We start from the raw sequence: 20843 nt of genomic DNA, 5'->3' as shown, positions 1-20843 counted from the left end.
CACAGACACAAGTGTACATTCCCACTCTCATGCGCACATATACAAATACTTGTCACTCGCCAAACGTGGAGACAAACATAAATGGACACTGTACACACACTCACAATCCCTAAACATACTCTATACCCTAGGTCCAGGCACCTTCACCCTCAGAGAGGTGATGGTACCTAGACCCAGGAGATGATACCCTGTTCCCTGGGGTGGAGACAAGCAGGCCGCCCCCGCCCCCAGCAGCAGGGAGGCCCCACATCCAGACCCCAATCAGATGGCCAATTCCTCCGTACACCCCCTTCCCCGATGGTAAACAGAGAACGGGGTGTGAATAGAATAGAATAAACCTTTATTATCCCACGGATGAGAAATTTCGGTGTTACAGAACTCTTACAGCAAAGGACAATAAAATATAAAAGGAAGACACAAGGTGGTAAACAAACAAGCTGGTGAGTAAGATGACCAAAAGAATGTTAAGCTGCATTATAGAGTCTGACAGCTGCTGGTAAGAATGACTTGCGGTAGCGCTCCTTCCTACACTGTGGGTGTAAAACTCGACTGCTGAATGAGCTGCTCAGTGCTCATACAGTTTCATGCAGGGGGTGGGAGGTGTTGTCCATGATGGATATTAGCTTAGACAACATCCTCTCCTCCCCAACCTGCTCGATGGACTTCAGTGGACAGTCCAGGACAGAGCTGGCCCTCCTGACTAGTTTGTTGAGTTTCCCCCTGTCCCTCTCTGCCATTCCACCACTCATGCAGACCACAGCATAGAAAATAGCAGACACCACCACAGTGTCGGAAAATGTCCTCATGAGTGTCCTGTTCACCCTGAAGGATCTCACCCGCCGTAGCAGGTGGAGACGACTTAAACCCTTTTTGTAAAGTGCATTTGTGTTTGTGGACCAGTCCAGTTTGTAGTTGAGGTGAACACCCAGGTATTTGTACTCCTCCACCGTTTCAATGTCCAATTCCTGGATGTTCACTGGTGTAATAGGGGGTGGCTTCTTGCTGAAGTCAATCACCAGCTCCTTTGTCTTGCTGGCATTGATGCAAAGATCTGTTCTGTTCGCACCAGTTGACGAAGTCATTGACGACCCCACTGTATTTCCCTCCGACACCTGACCCACAATGGCGGTGTCATCTGACAACTTCTGGAGATGGCAAGTGTCCGTGTTATAACTGTAGTCCGCAGTGTACAGGGTGAAGCGAAAAGGGGCGAGTACTGTTCCTTGTGGGGCCCCCGTGCTACAGACTACCACCTCAGAAACACAGTCCCGCAGCCTCACATACTGGGGTCTACTGGTGAGGTAGTTAATAATCCATGAGGACAGCTGATGGTCCACTCCAGCTCCCTGCATCTTCTCCCTTAGCACTGAGGGTTGGATTGTATTGAAGGCACTGGAGAAATCAAAAAACATGACTCAGTGTGCACCTGGTGCTCTCCAGATGAGAGAAGGCCCGATGCAGCAGGAACGTGACAGCGTCATCCGCCCCGATGTTCAGCTGGTAGGTAAACTGCAGCGAGTCTAGATCTCTCCCGACTAGTGGGCAAAGGTGGTGTAGAATGATACTCTCTGTTATATTCTCTCTTATAACTTAACTGGTAAGTAACGACGCCTTCTTTAGTTGTAGTAATTTACTTTAATAACCAGTCTAAGGAAAGGCGCAGGCATATCAATGCGCACATACACCACACTTTGTGTTCTCTACTTTGTAACAGAAAGTAGTACCACAAACAATAAACTGATTTTACTAAATACATAACACTCTCCATGGTCTTCATCAGGTGTGAAGTCAGGGCAACGGGTCTGATAAACAGGACATTTGCATAATGAGTCACTTGAGTCACTCTCACAGAAACAGAAATCCTTCTTGAGTCTTGGTAATTCATCAAGTCACTGTGTGTTCTCTGGAGGAGGAAAAGGATAAAAAAAAAATACATGTAATAAATGAAAACAGACATGAGCAGAAATCTGGTTTTATGAGCTGGCTTAAAAATAAACAGAGGCTTAAATTTATATGGCCCATGCAATAAAAGTAAGTCAGAAATACTGCAGGATCCATTTTCCTTATACACACACATAATTAGCAAAACGTGATGTTTTCAAATTAAAAAAAGAAAAATATGGCATCATGATAATGAAACCCACATGAAACATGTTCACATATCAAATGAAATCAAGTGTTATGAAAAGACAAAATAACTACATTTGCTGTACAAAGACAGCCAGTTTTCTGTTATCTTATAGCCAGAAGCTGCTATAACCGAATCAGCAGTGTTCTTTTAGAATTTGATCAAACTGTTCCAGGTGAGATTAGTGACACTGGCTTATAAGATGATATTCAATTGAGCTCCTATTGCTTTTTGCGTAGCAGTCGCTGACCCAAGGCAAGATTGGCACTGCCAGAGTAAAAACATTGCTCGGAACTGGGTTAATGCGAGTGTGTGTCTGTTTATCTGTCTGCACACACACATAGCTTCCCCATCACAAAAAAAAATGTGTTAAAAACCAAACAAACAAACAAAAATGTGTCTAGAGACCAGGAGCAAAACCCTCCTCAAGGCAATAATATACACTGAATCCAATTTCTGGACTTTATCTCCATTTTTTAATATACATTATTGTATAAGTTTCTCTCCATAAAATGCACTGTTGCATAAAAAGGGAAGGTAAAAGAGGATGAAGAGCCTGGGAACTTATTTTTATTTCTGTGCCTGTTTCTGCTCAACTTCATGTTTTTTTTACTGTTACTTAGAAACTAAAATTAGCAACTGTTGACTCAGTGCTGATGCTTGCCTTTTGGTCACATTTGAGCCAGACTTCATTTGCTGCTACATGTTCCTCTATCAGTCAGTTTTGTTTGACTGATTTCCATTTCTTTTCCCATATAGAGATTTTGAACCATTGTGACTCTGATATTTTTGGTACTTGAGACTTCAAAATGTGACCATCAGACGGCAACACAGGTTAGTGGACTCTTAACCATCTTTGAATAAAATTGTGTTTTCCTTTGAATTAATGTGAATGTGGTTTTGGGTTTTCTTTATTTTAAGATTTAGATTGAAATAAATAAAATCAAATTCTGGGCAGAATCGACCCAGTAAAGACACCAATCCATCACACTGGGTGGCTCTGTGAAATGTCAGCTGTATAAAGACCTCCACCATGGTACTTCATACTACACCAGAGTCATTAACTGATAGATCAACAAATAAATGGGAGAAAAGTTCTTATTTTTTCATTATCTACTACAGACAATTCTGAAAAAGGGACATCTGTCAATTAACAAAAACTTTGTTTTATATTTGCATGACATCTGACCGATGAGCTACTAGAACCATTTATTTAATTTTACACATTTATTTATTCATGACAGACACATGATGATGATTTCCAAATACCAGATTTTTGTTATCACTCAGATGATAAAAACCTGATTTGTGCTTTTATCAATCCTGTCTTATTTAAACAAGTTTAGAAAGGATACTGTTTCACACTGCTTCCTATAAAGTGATCGTTAAGTCAAATCCTTACTTCTCCCCAGCAGTTTCTGAGAATTGTAGCCAACAAAAAGGTAGACAGCATTTATTTTAAACAAAAACTACTCCAAGAGTGCAAACCTCCACTAAGGCAGCTCACTCTCTGGGTAGTTTCTTACTTTTAAGGATATAATATTGTGTTTTGTATATATTTGTTTAGTTTGAAACCCATTTTAATATACCTGACATTTTTTTGAGTATAATTATTTTTTCTTATTTGTATTCATGTAGGTGCAGTACATGTGTGGCATTTATTTTTGTTGTTTATTAAAATTTAAAGTTAGTTATTTGCAATTGACTGGACACAAATCACTTAATCATATTATATGACATTATACTACATTATATATGTCACGAACTTGACTCCGAGCATTATTATTATATGCATTTTGGAGCCAATGCTGTATTGACTCCAAAACTCTTGAAAAGAAAGGCAGATGTGAAATGTAAATGTGAGATCAGAGGTCAAATTTGCAATGAAATTTGGATGCAAACTATAATGTGATCGTTAAAATCCCACAACATCAGTATCTTCCCCTAAATGTTGGCAATACGAACAAAAGCAGTAGAATTTTAAACATATCTTCTGACTTCTTCTTCAGTGTCAGACATCCAAGGTAACGTGATATTTAGAATCTCCTTTTTTTTTAATTTTTGATCAATATTGTTAATTATTATTAAGTTGACCTTGATAACCCTGGTATATGTAACCAAATTATAATGTATTGTTAACATGACTCCACTTTTTAACATTACAAACATTTATCAGAATTTATTCAAATCATTTTAAGCTATTATATATTTACAGACAGAATGACACACAGACAAATGCTACCCGTTTAATGGCTATATTTTCTTATACAAGCTACAATGAGGGTCACAGCAGCCGTACTCTGGACAGCAGCCGTGTTGGTGGGACTTCAGAAGAGCACTTCATCACCTGACAACTTTGTAGACCGATCATCCCAAAACCTCTCCTCTGTCCCAACTGACCTGCCACAGACAACTGAGTTTTTAGACCTCTCTCGCAACTACATACGTCAGCTTCACAATGGAGACTTTCAAAAAACCACTCACCTCAGGTTCCTGAATGTGTCATGGAATAATTTGGAGGAGATCGATCCACAGACTTTTCTTGACACGCCTCTCCTGGAACATCTGGACCTGTCGCACAACAATCTCAAGAATCTCTCAGGTCAACAATACCTGCTACACACAGTGAACCTCCTGATGCTAAACTTGGCCTTTAACAGATTTCTTACCATGACATTGGGGAGTGAGTTCAGCTCTCTTGTAAAACTGGAAAGATTAACAGTTGGAGCAAAAAACATCAGCGTGGGTGACTTCAAGAACATTGCTAAAGTGAAACTACGTACATTGACGTTATTACTAGAGGATGGACTTTATTATGAAGCAGGCAGCCTGGAGGATGTTCATGCTCAAAGGCTGCAGATAGCCTTTGGACATAATCAAAAAATTGACCGTAATCTGACTGCTGATGCTCTGTCTCTGTTTGCTGAAGTGGAGATGATGAATATGATAAATGGCTACAAAGACCTAAGTAAGCAGCTAAGAGAGACGGTGAAAATCCACACAACGAGTTTTTATCTCACCAACATAACAATTAAATGGCACGACTTAACTGAATATGTAAATGTGGCTCTAAATACAACTTTGAAACATGTTCGTGTTTCTGAAATGAATGTAAAGAATCCTCCTCACTACACAACTGAAGTGATCAAAACATCACAGGTGATTTCTTTCACAGCCAGCCAGGCAGTGGTAACAAGTTTCCAATTCTCACAGGAGGCTTTATACAACTTTTTCATCAGCATGCCAGTGGAGAGTGTTGCGATTACTGACGCACCAATGATACACATGACCTGTCCCAAGTCACAGAGTCCAATACGCCAGCTGGATTTTTCCTTTGGTGCTATGTCTGATTCCATCTTCTCAAGTGCGGTGGGTAAAAACGTAGTTGAATGTCAGAACCTGCGTAACCTGAAGAACTTGACTCTGGTAGGCAACAGTCTTAAAAAACTTGAGTTACTGAGCCAACGTTTTCGATATATGTCGTCCCTGCAACATCTGGACCTCAGCGTCAACTCCATAGGGTATGACCAGTCATCACAGTGCATCTGGCCAGCAAGCATCACCAATATAAATCTGTCTTCTAATAGTTTGACTGAGTCAGTTTTTCAATGTCTACCAAATGGGACACAGATACTGGACCTCCAGAACAACCAGATTTCGGTGGTTCCGCAATCCATCTTTAAACTGAGAAACCTTTCAACTCTGAATCTAAATGCTAACCGGCTGCGGGACCTGCCAGGTTGTGGCACTTTCCCCACACTCCACAAGCTTCTGCTCAGGTCAAATTCTCTCCATGCCCCATCTGTGAACATATTGGAAAGCTGTCCCGAACTGCATATCCTAGATGTCAGTTTTAACCCCTTCACCTGTACCTGCACTCTCAGAGGTTTCATAAAGCTCGCTACCAATTCTGAAAAGAACAACAACAACCAATCAGGTATTGAGCTGCTGAACTGGCCACAGGGCTATTACTGCACATACCCCGAGGACGTTAGAAACTCAACTTTAAGAGACATCTCGATCCCAGAGGTCTCCTGCAGCATTGGCCTTCTAGTGGTTGCAATTTTGGTTCCAGCAGGGACACTGATTATTTCCATTGTGATTCTGTGTCACTGTTTGGATGTTCCCTGGTACATGGGAATGATCTGGCAGTGGACAAGAGCCAAACATCGTGCAAGACTGCAACAAGCTCGGCCCGAGGATCTGGTGGGTCTGGAGTTCCACGCGTTTGTGTCTTATAGCCAGCACGATGTTGACTGGGTGCGCAATTCCCTTCTTCCCAACCTCGAAGGCCCCGCAGGAGGGCTTAGAATCTGTCATCACGAGAAACATTTTGTGCCGGGAAAGACGATCATTGAGAACATCATCAGCTGTGTGGAGAAATGCAGGCGCTCTGTGTTTGTCCTCTCTGCTCACTTTGTCAAGAGCGAGTGGTGTCATTACGAGCTCTACTTCGCCACCCACCAACGTCTCACTCTGGGCTCAGACAGCATTGTGCTGGTACTGCTTGAGCCTCTGCCTCAATACCTAATCCCATCCAAGTACTACCAGCTGAAGTCCATGATGAACCGCCACACATATCTGGAGTGGCCTCAAGACAGGGCAAAACAAAGGTTATTCTGGGCTAACCTCAGAGCTGCCCTACAGACTGACCTGCCCAATGCTCCAGTCACACAAGTACAGGAGCATTGGGCAGAGGAAAGACTTGAAGAGGGACACAGATTAAAGGGGTAAAAAAAGGGCTACAGAAGTATTTGGATACACTGGAAATACGTCATAGCTACCCTGCACCTTTAAAGACCGGGCACCTTTTAGGGTTAATTTATCTCATTTGTTTAATTAGCATTTAATGACCATCTGATATGATTGCAATGTATAAATTATGAAATAACACATAAACTTGTTTAAACCATTCAAGTAACATTTAATGGAAACATCCATACAAACTAACAATTTGATTCAAGATTGTAGCAAAAACATTACCTAACAAAAAGTATCAAAAATGCACTTTAAGTTTTCTGTCATTACTGACTCCGGCAAGACATCACAATATGAAATGTGGTGGTTATTTATGTTACCATCTCAACTTTGTACCACTGATGAAGAAAAAATACACATACTGTAATGTGAAAATGAAAGCAGTTGTCTATCAGTATTGTTGCTAACACTCTAAAAAGAGAAGTTCACTATGAAGGTAAAGAATAAGCCTGCATGTTAAGAGTTCAGTGCTGGCTGAGAAAGACAAGAGAGCTGGAAATGTGTCTGCAGAGAATCAGCTTTCTTGGTCATTAAGTCAGTCCACTTGCATTTAAATTGTGCCTGAAACCTCACAAGCTAAAGTCCAGGTGTCAGGGAAGCGACTGGATGATGATTATTTTCTCATTAATGCAGAAACGGTGAAGCACAGCAAGCAAGTTTTCCCCACAACGCGACACCTGCCTCTCCATGGCCAGACGGAAATCCTCCTTCACTCCTTTGGTGATTCCTCGAGTCACTGTGTGATGTCTGGAAGAGGAAAAATACTTTTTTTTTAAAAATAAATGCAAACATAGACATGGTCAGAAATAGGGTTTTATGAGATACCTTAAAATAAACAGAGGCTTAGATTATATAACCTATGCAATAAAAATAACTCATAAATACTTCAGGTTACATTTTCCTTACACACACACATAAATCAGACAAACAGCATTTTCAGTCTTTTCAAATAAAACATAAAATAAAACATTCCATTATAATAATAATCAAAACCACATGAAACATGTCCACACATGAAATGAGATCAAGAGTTATGACAAGGCAAAATAACTAAATTCACTATACAAAAACACCAACATCGTCTTCTGTAACAACAACAGTGATGACCACAGAAAGGCGAATAATGGCTCAAATAAACAAACGCCGACAGAAATCAAAGAACGACTAACTCTTGATGTAAAATGACAGGCCCAAATTAAAACTGGGGGATGACAAGCCTTGAAGCTGGGGATGAAGGAAGGGTGACTGGTGGGGTGGTAGGGGCGGGATGGGGACTGTGGGAGGAGGGGCCTGGGGTACCTGTCCATCGTCTGCACCCCTTGTAGCAGGAGAGTATTTAACTCCACCCCCAGGGCAGGGCTAGGGTTCCTGAGGGACAGCAACATTCAACAACTGTCAGTGAGGGTGCATTCAAACGTCTGAACTTCTACAGTAATGAACGAAGGAGTCAGAAAACAGTTTTTTCTTTCTTCACTTAAACCATGAACTCCTTCTCTTTATAAACGCCCACTCCATTTACAGCTTTTTCAGTTTAAAAGGTCAATTTTTCCCACAGGCCTTGTCTATGTAGATCAGTCAGTAGCACTGTCCTCTTTTAAAAGCACACCAACAGAAAGGGAGAGTGCAGTCACGATGCCAACTAAAGAAACGCTCATAATGGGAAGGAGGTTGCTTACTTGATCAGCATTCCCTGATTGGGCAGCAGCTCCAGCTGAATTCTACCTCCTTCTGGAGTACGCAGGTATGCAAACTCTTCCAGCATGTCAATGTCTGAGAAAAACCATGAGTTTAAGGAAACCAACATCCAACACATAAAGGAATCACAAAGAGAACTGTTTATTTACACCAAAATAAAGGCAAGAAATCAAGGCAAAAAGGATACTGGTGACATAGTTGAAGAAATTCTCATACTGGAAGCTGCCTTGTTGGCAGATTTTGTCCACTGCCTTTAAAAACAGCATCTCGCCCTGTGGCCAGTCGTACTGCAGGAGCACCACCACGTGACCAAGGGACAGGTCGTCACGACTGTCGGTGAAGGCACGTAGCTGATTGGCCAAAAAAGGGGGAAAAAAGGAAACAAAGATTGTCACAGTCTCATTAAGCCTTACAGCACGGAGCATGTCTCCTCAAAGTCTGCATAAGAAAACGTATCCAAGCCCTTGCACCCACTTATTTCCACAGATGTATCCTGTCTATGTACCTTAAAGCAGGCAAGCATCAGCTGGAGACAGAACGGCAGCACAGATTTGCTGGTGCATGGAAGTAATCGCAAGTCATTACCTGGTTAAAACCAAAGAACAGGGAATGTTAACAGTACTCAAAGCAACATATAAATACAGACGGCCACAAACGTAGTCATATCTCAGATTAGCGAAAAAAAAAAAAAAATCAAAACTGTTCATGAACAGAATCAGTGAGTAGATTCAGGAAACTTTTACCTTTCCTCGTTTTGGTCTTGACTCTAACCGGATCCTCTGGGGTCTTTGGTGCTTCCTGGTTTGGGGGTAGTAGGCCACTGACAACTTCAAGCAGTTTCTCACAGGCCATCTGTCAAAAGAAACAGCACCATACAAAACTATTACACACAATTTGACTGGACAAAGGACATGTTGTTAGGCTAAGAAACTTATACTAATATAGTAAAACTGACTAAATGACAGAGCTGTGATGGACCAGGTCTGTCAGCTTGGTTTAGAGAAAATTGAATAAAAGTGATGCAAGTTGTTCTAAACACCTGAATTTAATCTAGGACATTTTAACCCATTTTAACTGTAGTGCCACCTTCAGGCCAGTTGGTGTCACTGATTTGTTTTTCATACATGGCCTGCAAAACATTTTATTATACAATCACATATTTTAAGTAAATATATATGTAAAAAAAAAATAAATAAATAAATTATATATGACCAATTACAAATCAAAAGTTTCAATGTGAATCAATAAATGTTACAGTAAAGTATATTTCCTGCCAGCTGTGATTTCATAAAATAAAAATAAAAAAGTTGAAATATTCAATCAATTACTGTCTTTATTTTCTTTATTTAAGTTTTCTGCCTTAATATTGTGTGCACATTCCCAAATTCAGTTCATCACTTCTCTCAGCTACATTTGTTTTAAAACATACTGTATAAATTCATTTGACATGATTTATGAAAAAGAAAGGCATATAAGCATATGCATGTCTCCTGACAAAACCAAAATAATGTACGCTAAGAGTGTGTTTGTGTGCATGTGTATACCCTGTACTCTCCCAGGGTGTAGTGGCAGGATGCCTGCTGTATGAAGGCCCTGTGGTGCTCCAGACTGGCCTGACCTGAGGGACTCTGTGGCCCAGGCTGAGGCTGCTGCACTGCAGCCATCTGGTGCAGGCTAGAGAGGGCCTTGCGGTACTGTCCCTGGAGATAATACATTAGCACATAATCAGTATATAACCAAAGACAACTTAGAAAAGATATTATATCCAAATGTTGATTAATGTGTTAGCTTAAGTGTATTTAAATTATATTAAAATAGCCAGTTTCATCTGCCAACTTCAACCAGTTTTATTGCGTGCATTTGCCTCATTCTTTAAATTCTATATAACTTAAAATGTACACTCTCCAGCCACTTTATTAGGTATATCTGTAGGTCAGAGGCGAAGGTCCAGATGGCTTTGAGCTGATAGGAAGATGAAGGTAACTCAAAAACCCCCAGAGAGGATCATTTAAAAGTCACAGCCTAACTGAGTACTTTTGCTGACCATCTCCATCCCTTTATTGCCACAGTAGCCATCTTCTGATTTCTCTGGTTGTTTCCAGCAGGATAACATGCCATGTCACAGGGAATTTTTGAAGGCAAAGTGGTCAGTGAGTGCCTGCATCTGTATAATCTGTTCTTTCTTATGCAATAATTGCATTTCCCAACGTTGATCGGGGCTATTTAATTCAAAGCAGTATTAAAATGATGGCATATTTTGATCCTAAAGCTAAGATAATAAGCTAAAGATGCTGCTGCTAACAAATAAAAGGGATGCAGATGATTTGTCACAAACAGAAAAGGTAAATTAAAAACGACTCTTGCCTGGTATATAATCATGTCGGTGAGGAATATTCGGAACCACAGCCAGCTGTCTGTCTTCCACGTGGCGCAGATCTTCTTGAACTCTTTGAGAGACATTAAAATGTACAATTTTCAGCTGTTCTGATAACAACCTTTTGATGTAGTGACAACATGACTGAACATAAAAATCTCCTACCAGCTTCCAGACCATCATGGGAGTGAAGAAGGTCCCAGCTTTCTCTCGCTGTGCGAAAGCTCTCCAAAGTCTCTGACCAGTTGGTCATGTCATTCTTGTTTACTAAAATGTGTCGACCACGGCCTTTCCCCAAACCTTCCTCATCATCTGAGCTCTATAATGACACACAGATCCAAATATAATCAAAAGAATTTCCCAATCTGGGATAATTAAAGTGTCTTACTTATATCTAAACTTTTCTCACCATAGTCTTCTCTCTTCCATCTGCTAGTTTGCGTTTCTTATGCGCATGTTTCAGTGCTCCTCGCTCCACCTCCACATCACTGTACACTGAGCTCAAATCCTCTACAAGGATCCACGGCCCGGAACTTAACCCACTGATTCCTAAAAAGAAAAAAATAACACTGAAACCTATTTGTAACATTTTACTCAAAAGATTACCGTAGATATATTAAATGAAGATGGAGATCTACAAAGGTAGAAGCTAACCGTGGAACAGTGCAGGCTGTACAGCTGAGACGTAGAAGAAGGCACTACGGAAGAGGACAAGTGCAGCGCAGATGACCACCTGACTGCAGCACCGGGCCCTCGTCTCTCCTTCTAGACCAGGCAGGTAGCGACACAGCTCCTTCACTCTCTGCAGCATCTCAATATAACTCCTACAGTGCAAATAAACACATGAAAACATTCCTTTGAAAAATTTAATTTTAAATAATCCCTTCAAAGTCATTGAACGATCCACATTTTAACCATCTATTCTTTATATTTTACATGTGGGCACATTATATTTGTTTTATTATGTGTTTGTTTTTGTTTGTTTTTGATTAAATTAAGATTTTTTTTACTTATTACCCACAATGTAACTCATATGTAATTTTAAAAAAGGCATTCTTCCTGGGGTCCTTAAACACTCAAACATTTACAACACATGAACATAAAACAAGAAGGTAGCAGATAGCATTCAGCCTGACCCCACTTAGCGTCCAAATCAGACAAATCAGGTATCCCTGAGCAAAGTATCCTACACTTTATGTCACCTTTGTGCAGGAACAACAGCAGTAGCTAAATAACAATGTGACAGGCCAAGTGATAGATTACCTCTGTCCCTTGTCTCCCTGCCACTCACATCGTGCCCCAACCACAGCAAGAATATCCAGCAGTTTCTCCCAAGGTTCTGCCACCACCGACGATTTTTCTGTCAGGCCATCAATCACGTAACGCTGGGAAGCACGTGACACACTCGGTGACTTCAGAGCCCCACCTTCTTGAGAGCCTGAAACAGAAAACAAGAAAAACAAAGTAAATAGAAAAAATAAATATTTCAAAGGCTTCACTATAAAGCCCACTAGAGAACTGAAATTTTTAAGAGTGAAAGTGATCCCACTGTGACAGCCCTAAAATAGAAAGCAAAGAACAAGTTCACCACAGTGTATCTTCACCTTGTATCTGTCCATCCGGCGAGGGCCCACGGGTAACATAACCAATGTAGAATTCTGCTGCTTTCAACATGTATTTCTGCATTAGGCTGGCAGGCAGACGCATATCCATGTTGTTTATAACCAAAGGAAGCACATCACACACTGTAGGAGGAAAAAACTGTATGAAGCAAGTGTTGTTTGTTTTTTCAGATGAAATGAAATGGATTCAAAGACAATATGTACTCACCAAAAAGCTTCCTGAAGCAGTTGACAGGAGTCTCCAAATTCTCTGATGCCTCTGCTTCCAGCAATGTCTCTCCTAAATTGACCTAACAGCACATCAGGTTCTTTAATAGCTTTTAACATTACATATAGTTTTCAAAAGACAATGCAAATACTAATATTACACACCCCATGTTGAACCACAGACTCTGGAAAGCGCTTCAGCAGTAACAGCAGCATCTCTGCCTTCTCCAAAGTGTTGAAACACTGCTCCGTGGCTTTCAGCAGCATCTCACACTGCACTCGACCAGGCAGTGTCTCAAAAAGTCCTGAAAATAAAATAAAAAAATAGTCTTTAGATTTTCACAAGAAGCATTGTTCATTGTCACACTTTTTAATGCATGCAATGAAGGGTTAAAACCCTCTCACCTCTCAGAAACTGTGCCTGCTTATCCTGAGAGTCACTCCGCAGGGCAGCTGTAATAACACTGATCTCACGCCAAACAATGGGCTGATCTGGAAAGTTTATGAACCTAAAGGGAAATCAAAACTAAGTAAGAGGTCAGACTCATGATAGGAAACTTGACATTAACGCTAAAAATGTAACTCACATGTCGTACAGCAGCCGCCCGGCTGAAGCTGTCTTTTCTGCATTACGTTCAATGATGTACATTTCATACTGTAAAAACAGGTCCAGAAACACGATGTGTAAGAAGATGTTTTTACTGACAGCTTTTGCAGCTAGAGGAGATGATTTGCGTTACCTGTATGTTGAAGTCTGCAGGGTAAAGGGTCCTGGCAGTGATGAGCCAGGCTTTGGCAGCACAGGGATCATCAGAGACCAGCTCCCGGGCTCTTTTCACCAAAAACTCACAGTCCTTTTGGGCTGACATTCTATACTTCTGGGTTTAGGTGCCGGATGTGACAAAATGTCAAAATATGCATGCGTGTTTTAATGTAGCAGCCAAATGTAACGTTACAGTTAGCCACATTAGCTAGCTAGCTAGCGTCAGCTATTTGGTTTTCAGCCGGCATATTTGCAATAACTGATCATCAGACCACCGCCTATTATCCAACTATTCTATTTCAATACAACTACTACACTTATAATGAGAAGCGAAAGCAAGTAAAAGATAAATCTCTATTTACCGACGCACTCACTAGCTTTACGATAGTGACGTCACGACGCGTTGTGTCGTTTTACGACAGCTACGTCGAATGGCTACCGGATCAGGTAAAATACAACAACAAAAATAAGAACAATTGTAACACGACTATTCTGATATGACGTACTTTAAAAACAATCAGGAAAATTTAAACAAATAAAGTTATTGAGGTTTGCACTGTTAAATACAATAAATTCTAAAATAAATCTCAAAACTACCTCCGAATCAGCCGTTACCCAATGCATACGGTTTCGGATCGACAGCAGTGCGCAGGCGTGGAAAAGCGCTGCTGTCACCTGCGTTTGTTAGGACTGCAGACGCGACCTACAGTAGTGGCCCAATTACCCAGCAGAAAGCAGCGCTCTACCTGTCCAGGGATAGGACAGCGGCTGGTTTCACTGCAGGTAAAGGTTCAGTTGTGGGCCAGGTCCTCATGTTACCAAAACTACGCGACTTATTTTGCCTGTTGACTTTCAGTGGCAGCGGACGATATTTCCAACCAAACATGGATCAACACTTGTCCGTTTGACTCTCTTCTTGCTAGCCACTTAGCATGCTAGTTGGACAATTGTCTTTGCGTAGCATGCAGTGACTATATATCTCATCACTTCCTCATTTTATCTTAAACGTAAACGTAAGCGAGGGGTGCAGGTACTAGCACCGTTGAGCTAGCTAGCTAACCAGTCCATCATTTCTATGTGTGGCTGCTACGCTAAGCGTGCTAACTCCTCAGTGATGTGTTTGTCCTTACTAAGTAATTCATACAGAAAACAAGTAATAGTGTTGCTATGTTCGAGAGGTCTTGCTATTTGTCTTGGAAAACTTGGAAAAATCTTGATGCGACACGTTACTGAATCCTAAAGAAACGGTACACAGAGGGCGTGTTCGCCTAAGATTAGGTTGTGTTAAGATGGTTTGTTTCCGCTCAAATTTGAGTCAAAATATCAAGATCAAAATAAGATTATGACTAACAATTTATTTAGTGCGACAATAATACCTTATTGTGTTAGATTATGACTTATTTTAAAGTAAATGTAGAGGTTTTAAGCAAGAAGGTGCAGTCGAATATCCAAAGTAAATGTAATGTACTGATTGTTATAGTTATGCAATAACATGCAAGATGCAGCATAATAAAAGGGATGGTTGGACTGTATTTCTGATTAGATGTCACAATTCTAACAGTGATCTGTATGCTTGGATATGGAATGTCCGTTTTTCATCGCAGGGAAGTTGGGTAATTTCTTCTAAAATATCATGGAAGCAAATCTGCAACAAAGAGGCACAGAGACACAAAAATATTGGTTACTTTAAACTTGCAGGTGTTTTCAATGTCACAATGCAATTTCATGCAAAAGCAGCCATGTGGTCGTCTCGTGTTGTAATACTGACTTAAAACTGTGTCAAGAGTCTTTTGGTAGATTTCCTTTGACCTCTCCTGACTAGGGCTGAACGATTATGGAAAATAATCTAATTGTGATTTTTTTGCCCCAATATTGCGATTGCGATGCGATATGCGATTATTTTTTAAGGTATTTGTCTTCTGTATTATTAAACAAAGACAAGCAATACATCATATAGTATGGCCAATACTATAGTACATTAATTTTAAACTGTTCTTTCCTGGAAGACAGACCTCTGTTATGATGACATGAGGTGATGCATGAATTGATGACTGACATTTTTATTTAACTTCTTCAATCACAACAGTATATTTGAACATACACAATAGTTTATTTTTAGCTTACAAACATCTGAGCATAAAGTGCTGACAAGGAACCCTGGTGTAAACATTAAAATGAAAGTCAGTACAATGTGCAGATTGCAGAAATATACATAAAAAAAATCAGTGGCTTTACCACACTCAGTTTTTCGACATCTGTGAACTACTAGACAGTCATTAAATTAAAAAATAATATTAAATAAATAAAACTAATAAATAAAAAATACACACATCTTACTGATCTCTGCAGTCAGTAACATTACACATAAAGTGCAAACATAATAGCAATTGTATAAACATACACACAAACACGCCTTTAAAGTTTAAAGGCGTGAAATTGGTCGGTCTAGCCTTCTGATTAGCTAATCAGAAGGCTAGTTCTGATTAGCGTCACCGCTGTCTCGGTGGAGTTTAATAAACTCGGCCGTCTGCTTCTTGCTATCTAAAATATAACCAGACACTGGTGTAAATTCTCGACTGTCTCATACTTCTGTTTAATAAGTTTTCTGTTTGACGTTTAGTCAGCTGTGTGAAAACCAAGGAGGAACCCACCCGGGGGATTAATAAAGTTTTATTTTATCTAATCTAATAACATAAAATCTCAGCCAAACCGATTTACTCACGAACAAACAAAACACTGAAAAAAGCCCAACAATAACATTTTTAGGTTGTCTAAGTGACTTATATATTACGTTTAACCCGAGCAGCGAAACTCCGCGGTGATCTGAAAATGATGTGCCGGGAGTTGTGCCGTTCTCGGCCGCATCAGTAACCCTCGAGCTCCCGGCTAGCTGTCGAGCTGGTGGGTAGCAGACGCCTCTGAAAACGTCGAAGCACTTTTGCAAATATGGGATATCTTGATAAACCGAGCAGATATTTGATGTTTACACAACTACTTTCTCGCCTGAAAATATGTTAAAAGTTTATTTTGTGACCCAGAAAGATTAGTATGAGTAATTTTAAAACTTAGTAGCGGCCGCCATTGCTGGAAACTGGAGTTTGGCTGGGCCGCGCTATGAATTCTGGGATATGGTAGTAATTTGGACAGCCTTCGGCGCGTCGCTGTGACGTAATCGGTCTACAAATGCGGCCTCAGGAGGATGCAGCCCATGAATTGTATAATATAATCGCAGTATAATCGCAGCCTTTGCGGTTAGAAAATTGCACTTGATCATGTCGCGATATTATCGCAAATGCGATATATCGTTCAGCCCTACTCCTGACCTTGCACCATTACCACCACTTCTCCTTTCTGTTGCTTTATATACTAAAGATGTTTTTGACAATTTCTTATAATTTTGGTGGGAACATCCATTTGTACTGCTGTTATTGTATGTTACAAGATGTATGCGTTGCATGTTTTGTATAAATAACTAAATTTAATGCTCAAGGCAAATAAAGGGTGTAGTCTGTACATAACAGGTTTGCTTCCCTCATGACGTAGCATGCACGTATCAGGCTGCTAAGTTGTGTAATACTCTTATCAGTTGGCAGTTGTTGCAGTGTAATTGTAGAAGTCTAAGGCAGGTTATTGAGTTGGAAAAGTTCAGCCAGCTTTAGGCCACATTTAGAGAATATGAGCCACAGATAAATTTTTTATTTGTACTTCACAAATAATGTCATACTTAATATCTTTGTTTGGGTGAAGAGATATAAAAAAAACCACCTGCTGATATTTCTTCTTTTTAATGTGTTTCATAAATTTACAGAAGTATGTTGATGTGATGCTTGAGGATAAGGCTGTGGTGCACCGGGCCTCTGATGGCTGTTAGCACCATGGACTCCGAGTCAGCGCGGACACCTCAGACCCAAGCCCTGACAAAAGGAGGCCATTCCCTGTTGTCTGCTGGCATTCTGACCGCCAGGTTTGGACCTCAAGGGAAGCACTATGTTTGCGGTTCCCTTGCAGCTTTTACCAATATATTGTTGACCTTTCCGATCCAGAAAGTCCTTTTCCGCCAACAGCTGCATGGCGTGTTGGCCATCGATGCGGTGCGACAGCTCCAGAGGGATGGACTGAGGAATCTTTATCGGGGCTTACTTCCCCCACTTCTCCAAAAGAGCACTACAGTAGCCATCATGTTTGGCTTGTATGAGGACTTCTCTAGAGTCTTACTAGACCATGCTGGGAGCAGTGGCGTGCCAGAGCTGATTACAAGAAGCTTTGCTGCAGCTTTGGCAGGAACTGCAGAGGCCATCCTTACACCGTTTGAGCGTGTGCAGACTCTCCTACAAGACCACCGGCACCACGGGCGCTTCAACAACACAGCACACACCTTCCGGACACTTGTGACAGAGTATGGTGTGAGAGAGTGCTACCGTGGCCTCGTGCCCATACTACTGCGCAATGGCCCTAGCAATGTTCTCTTCTTTGGGCTCAGGGGACCCATTAAAGAGCAGCTCCCAGAAGCTACTAGCAAGGCAGGTAACTTGGTTAATGATTTTGTTTGCGGAGGGTTGCTGGGGGCAGGCCTTGGCATCATGTTCTACCCATTAAATGTCGTCAAATCGCGGGCTCAGTCTCAGGTGGGTGGAGCCTTCAATCCTTGCAGAGAGGTGCTGTTAACAGTGTGGAGAGAGAGGGGTGGCAGTATAGCCATGCTGTTCAGAGGAGCCCACCTCAACTACCATCGCTCTCTTCTCTCCTGGGGGATCATCAATGCCACCTATGAGCTGCTGCTGAAGCTCTTATGAGAAGAGGAATGGAGAGGAAAAATGAGATCTAGATTGGAAGAGAAAGTGTTTTAAGGGAGGGGTGTTGAGCGGAGGAACAGAGCCAGTCTAAAGTGACAAATGAGAGGTTGTAAAGTAAAGTCGGTGCACTTGCTGTCCAACATTTCCAGAACTAAAAGATAACAGTAAAGTTGTACTTCTGACTGGGGCCAACAGTCACTGTAAGATAACTGCCTGCTATTGTTACTTTCTGCTGTTGTCAAAGTGTTAAAAGCAGGCAAAACTTGTGCCAGGGTCCAGTTAATATGCCCGTGTTTGGTCTGTGTTGTAAAGTTTGAGGACGCACACAAAGCTCCATCAATCTTTTTCAAAGATTTAAAAGGAAACTTTAAAACTTGAGTGATTTCCTGTTTTGTGGGAGAATCCCTCTCTGTGGACATGCTGTTTGCTGTGATGTTTGTTTGTCCAAGAGCGCCGCCTCCTGTGAAGAGAAGTTCTGCCACTTAAACAGTTTTGTGCTTTTTCCCCATGTTTAGAGCATTGTTCTTGTGCTCACCAGTTCAGATTGAAGTAAGACATAAGACGGCAAATGTTTAAGTGACTGTTGAAATCAGTATTAGCAGTGCACAAAGTCTAGGAATTTTCAACAAAAGGAACAAAGAAATAAGAAGATTTTTCCCTTTTTTCTATTTTTTACAACAGAAAGGTCTCAGTTTTCACACGTGAGTCAGTTAATTGACATTTTTGTTAAATAATGTTTTGTCTTGATTTATTTTCTGAAGTGCTATTGCCAGTGTGTGGGGTTTTTTTCTTTTCCTTTTTTTGGTTTTGTTTTTGTTTATTTTGGGGGTTTTTTGTGTGTGTGTGTGTGTTTTGATAAGTGCCCTGTGGTGTACTCTCTTGTCAGTTTTTTTTTTTTTTTTTTTTTAAATTGAAATACAGGGAGGAAAAAAAACAGTCTTGATGTGTAAGATGGCAAATAGGAGAAGAAGACCTGTGGTTGAGTTCTGCATCACTACTGCTCTTTTATTGGCTATGAGACAAATGTTCCTCACTGGTTGTTTCCTTTTTTAAAACTTACATAAATAAAATAAATGGCAGTATCTCTCCCCCCTTTTGCTCTCACTTTAATATCTTCTCTTGTCACGCTTGCTCTCCCCTCTGTCTGTAACATCTGTTGACATAATGGGCTCAGATTTCAAGCTTGAGTAGCTGCAGTCACCATACTGCAGCTCTTGCTGAGTTCGACAACCCGAAGAGGAAAGGCATGCTGCTTGGACACTTGAGAGAGTGGCTTCATAGTAGTGGCACAGAGAGAAGACGGGGACAGAGGGTAATGTTCAGTGGCACAAAAAGCTCAAGCTGCCATGTAAATGGATCACTCGGCCTATTTCTTCAAGTCTTTTCATTCTAATATCCTCTTCAAAAGTGTATCAAATAACGCTGTTTATCACTTTCCTGAAGCAAAAGTTTCTGGATCACTACGAAAATGAAATGTCACGTTAGTAATTGTGCTAAAATGTTTTAAATCTCAGTTAAAACCTGAATAAATACAGAAGTACTTCAGGAAAAATGAGCTGACTGTCATTTTTTCACCTAGAGAGAAGAAAGATTTTCCTTTACGTAACTGAGACACACATATGTTATGAAACAGTTTTTGTGTCTGTTTTGTGACCTCATTGCTCTGTACCTATGAGTCATACAATGATAATGTGTAAACTATTCGACCTGTTTTTCCCGTTTATTAATTATAATCCCTTCTTTGTAAGTGACAACACTTATGCAATGTGCGTAAGTGTTGTCAAGGATTTTTGTTTAAAAGAAATGACATCAAGTCAGCACTGTGAGACTGAGTTTTGGGTCAGCACAGAGTACCACTTTCTAGCTTGCTGTGTCAAGAAGTCTGACAGCAGATGATGATCAGATTAAGGACAATCTGACAGAGGGACTTTAGATCAAGAAGCGCTGAACTGCTGTTGCTTCAAAGCCTCTCAGCTCTCTTTGCACCACATCAAGTGTCCTTCTGACTGCTGTCTTAGATGAAATCTAACTTTTTTTTATGTGCAAATTTATCTAAAAATCCTTTTTAATCATAGTAGCAGAAATATTGCTTGAACTCTGCTAATTGGCTCTCCACATAGTTTGAAGACCAGTACCAAAAAAGCAAAAAGGGGAGGGGGTGGCCTCATGCATAGACAAACACTGCCATCTTGAAACTGTAGGAAATTAACACTGAAAAAACAATCCTACAATCTTCATTCGTTATTGTACTGTGCAGAAATCTTGAGCCACCCCTCATTTCTTTATACTATGCTTCCAATAAACCAGATTTGTTATATTGCTCTTGAGCAATCGTTTTCGGAAGCAGGGTGGGATCATCTTGATACAGAAGGGAGCAAAAGGCACCTAATAGCCAAATAATAGCTTTGCTATTTCTTCAAGAAGCCTGGAGAACCATTCCTGAACACTACTTAAAGAATTTACTCTACTAAGAGAGTTCACACTATGGTGAAGAATGAAGGTG

General features: G+C 40.7%; 3 protein-coding genes across 4 annotated transcripts; 2 read left to right on the top strand and 1 right to left on the bottom strand.

The window, feature by feature from the left end:
• The first annotated feature begins 2825 nt into the window (after positions 1 to 2825).
• LOC309720248 (toll-like receptor 1) lies at positions 2826 to 7266 on the top strand. The gene is made up of 2 exons (XM_082556950.1): positions 2826 to 2962; positions 4401 to 7266. Exon 2 carries the CDS (start codon positions 4406 to 4408, stop codon positions 6860 to 6862), a length of 2457 nt encoding a protein of 818 aa, XP_082413076.1. The 5' UTR covers positions 2826 to 2962; positions 4401 to 4405; the 3' UTR covers positions 6863 to 7266.
• On the bottom strand, positions 7086 to 13654 carry ints10 (integrator complex subunit 10). Of its 2 annotated transcripts, XM_082556962.1 has the most exons (18): positions 13525 to 13654; positions 13372 to 13439; positions 13190 to 13293; positions 12950 to 13089; positions 12786 to 12867; positions 12560 to 12700; positions 12219 to 12393; positions 11610 to 11779; positions 11365 to 11504; positions 11121 to 11274; positions 10946 to 11028; positions 10126 to 10281; positions 9325 to 9433; positions 9087 to 9166; positions 8769 to 8931; positions 8563 to 8656; positions 8186 to 8254; positions 7086 to 7633 (listed from the first exon to the last, which is right to left on the bottom strand). In XM_082556962.1, the coding sequence occupies exons 1-18, from the start codon at positions 13651 to 13653 to the stop codon at positions 7477 to 7479; spliced, it is 2214 nt and encodes a 737-aa protein (XP_082413088.1). In that variant the 5' UTR covers position 13654; the 3' UTR covers positions 7086 to 7476. The 2 variants fall into 2 exon arrangements, with proteins under 2 accessions (XP_082413088.1, XP_082413089.1); XM_082556963.1 differs by lacking the exon at positions 8186 to 8254.
• Positions 13655 to 14218: 564 nt separating this feature from the next.
• slc25a51b (solute carrier family 25 member 51b) lies at positions 14219 to 19428 on the top strand. The gene is made up of 2 exons (XM_082556987.1): positions 14219 to 14330; positions 17356 to 19428. The coding sequence occupies exon 2, from the start codon at positions 17408 to 17410 to the stop codon at positions 18338 to 18340; it is 933 nt and encodes a 310-aa protein (XP_082413113.1). The 5' UTR covers positions 14219 to 14330; positions 17356 to 17407; the 3' UTR covers positions 18341 to 19428.
• Positions 19429 to 20843: the final 1415 nt, after the last annotated feature.

This window comes from Aulonocara stuartgranti, assembly GCF_965226115.1.
Source record: "Aulonocara stuartgranti genome assembly, chromosome: 2".
Taxonomy (NCBI): Eukaryota; Metazoa; Chordata; class Actinopteri; order Cichliformes; family Cichlidae; genus Aulonocara; species Aulonocara stuartgranti.
Note: the sequence above shows the minus strand (reverse complement) of the source record. Positions and strands in the feature narration are given on the sequence as shown.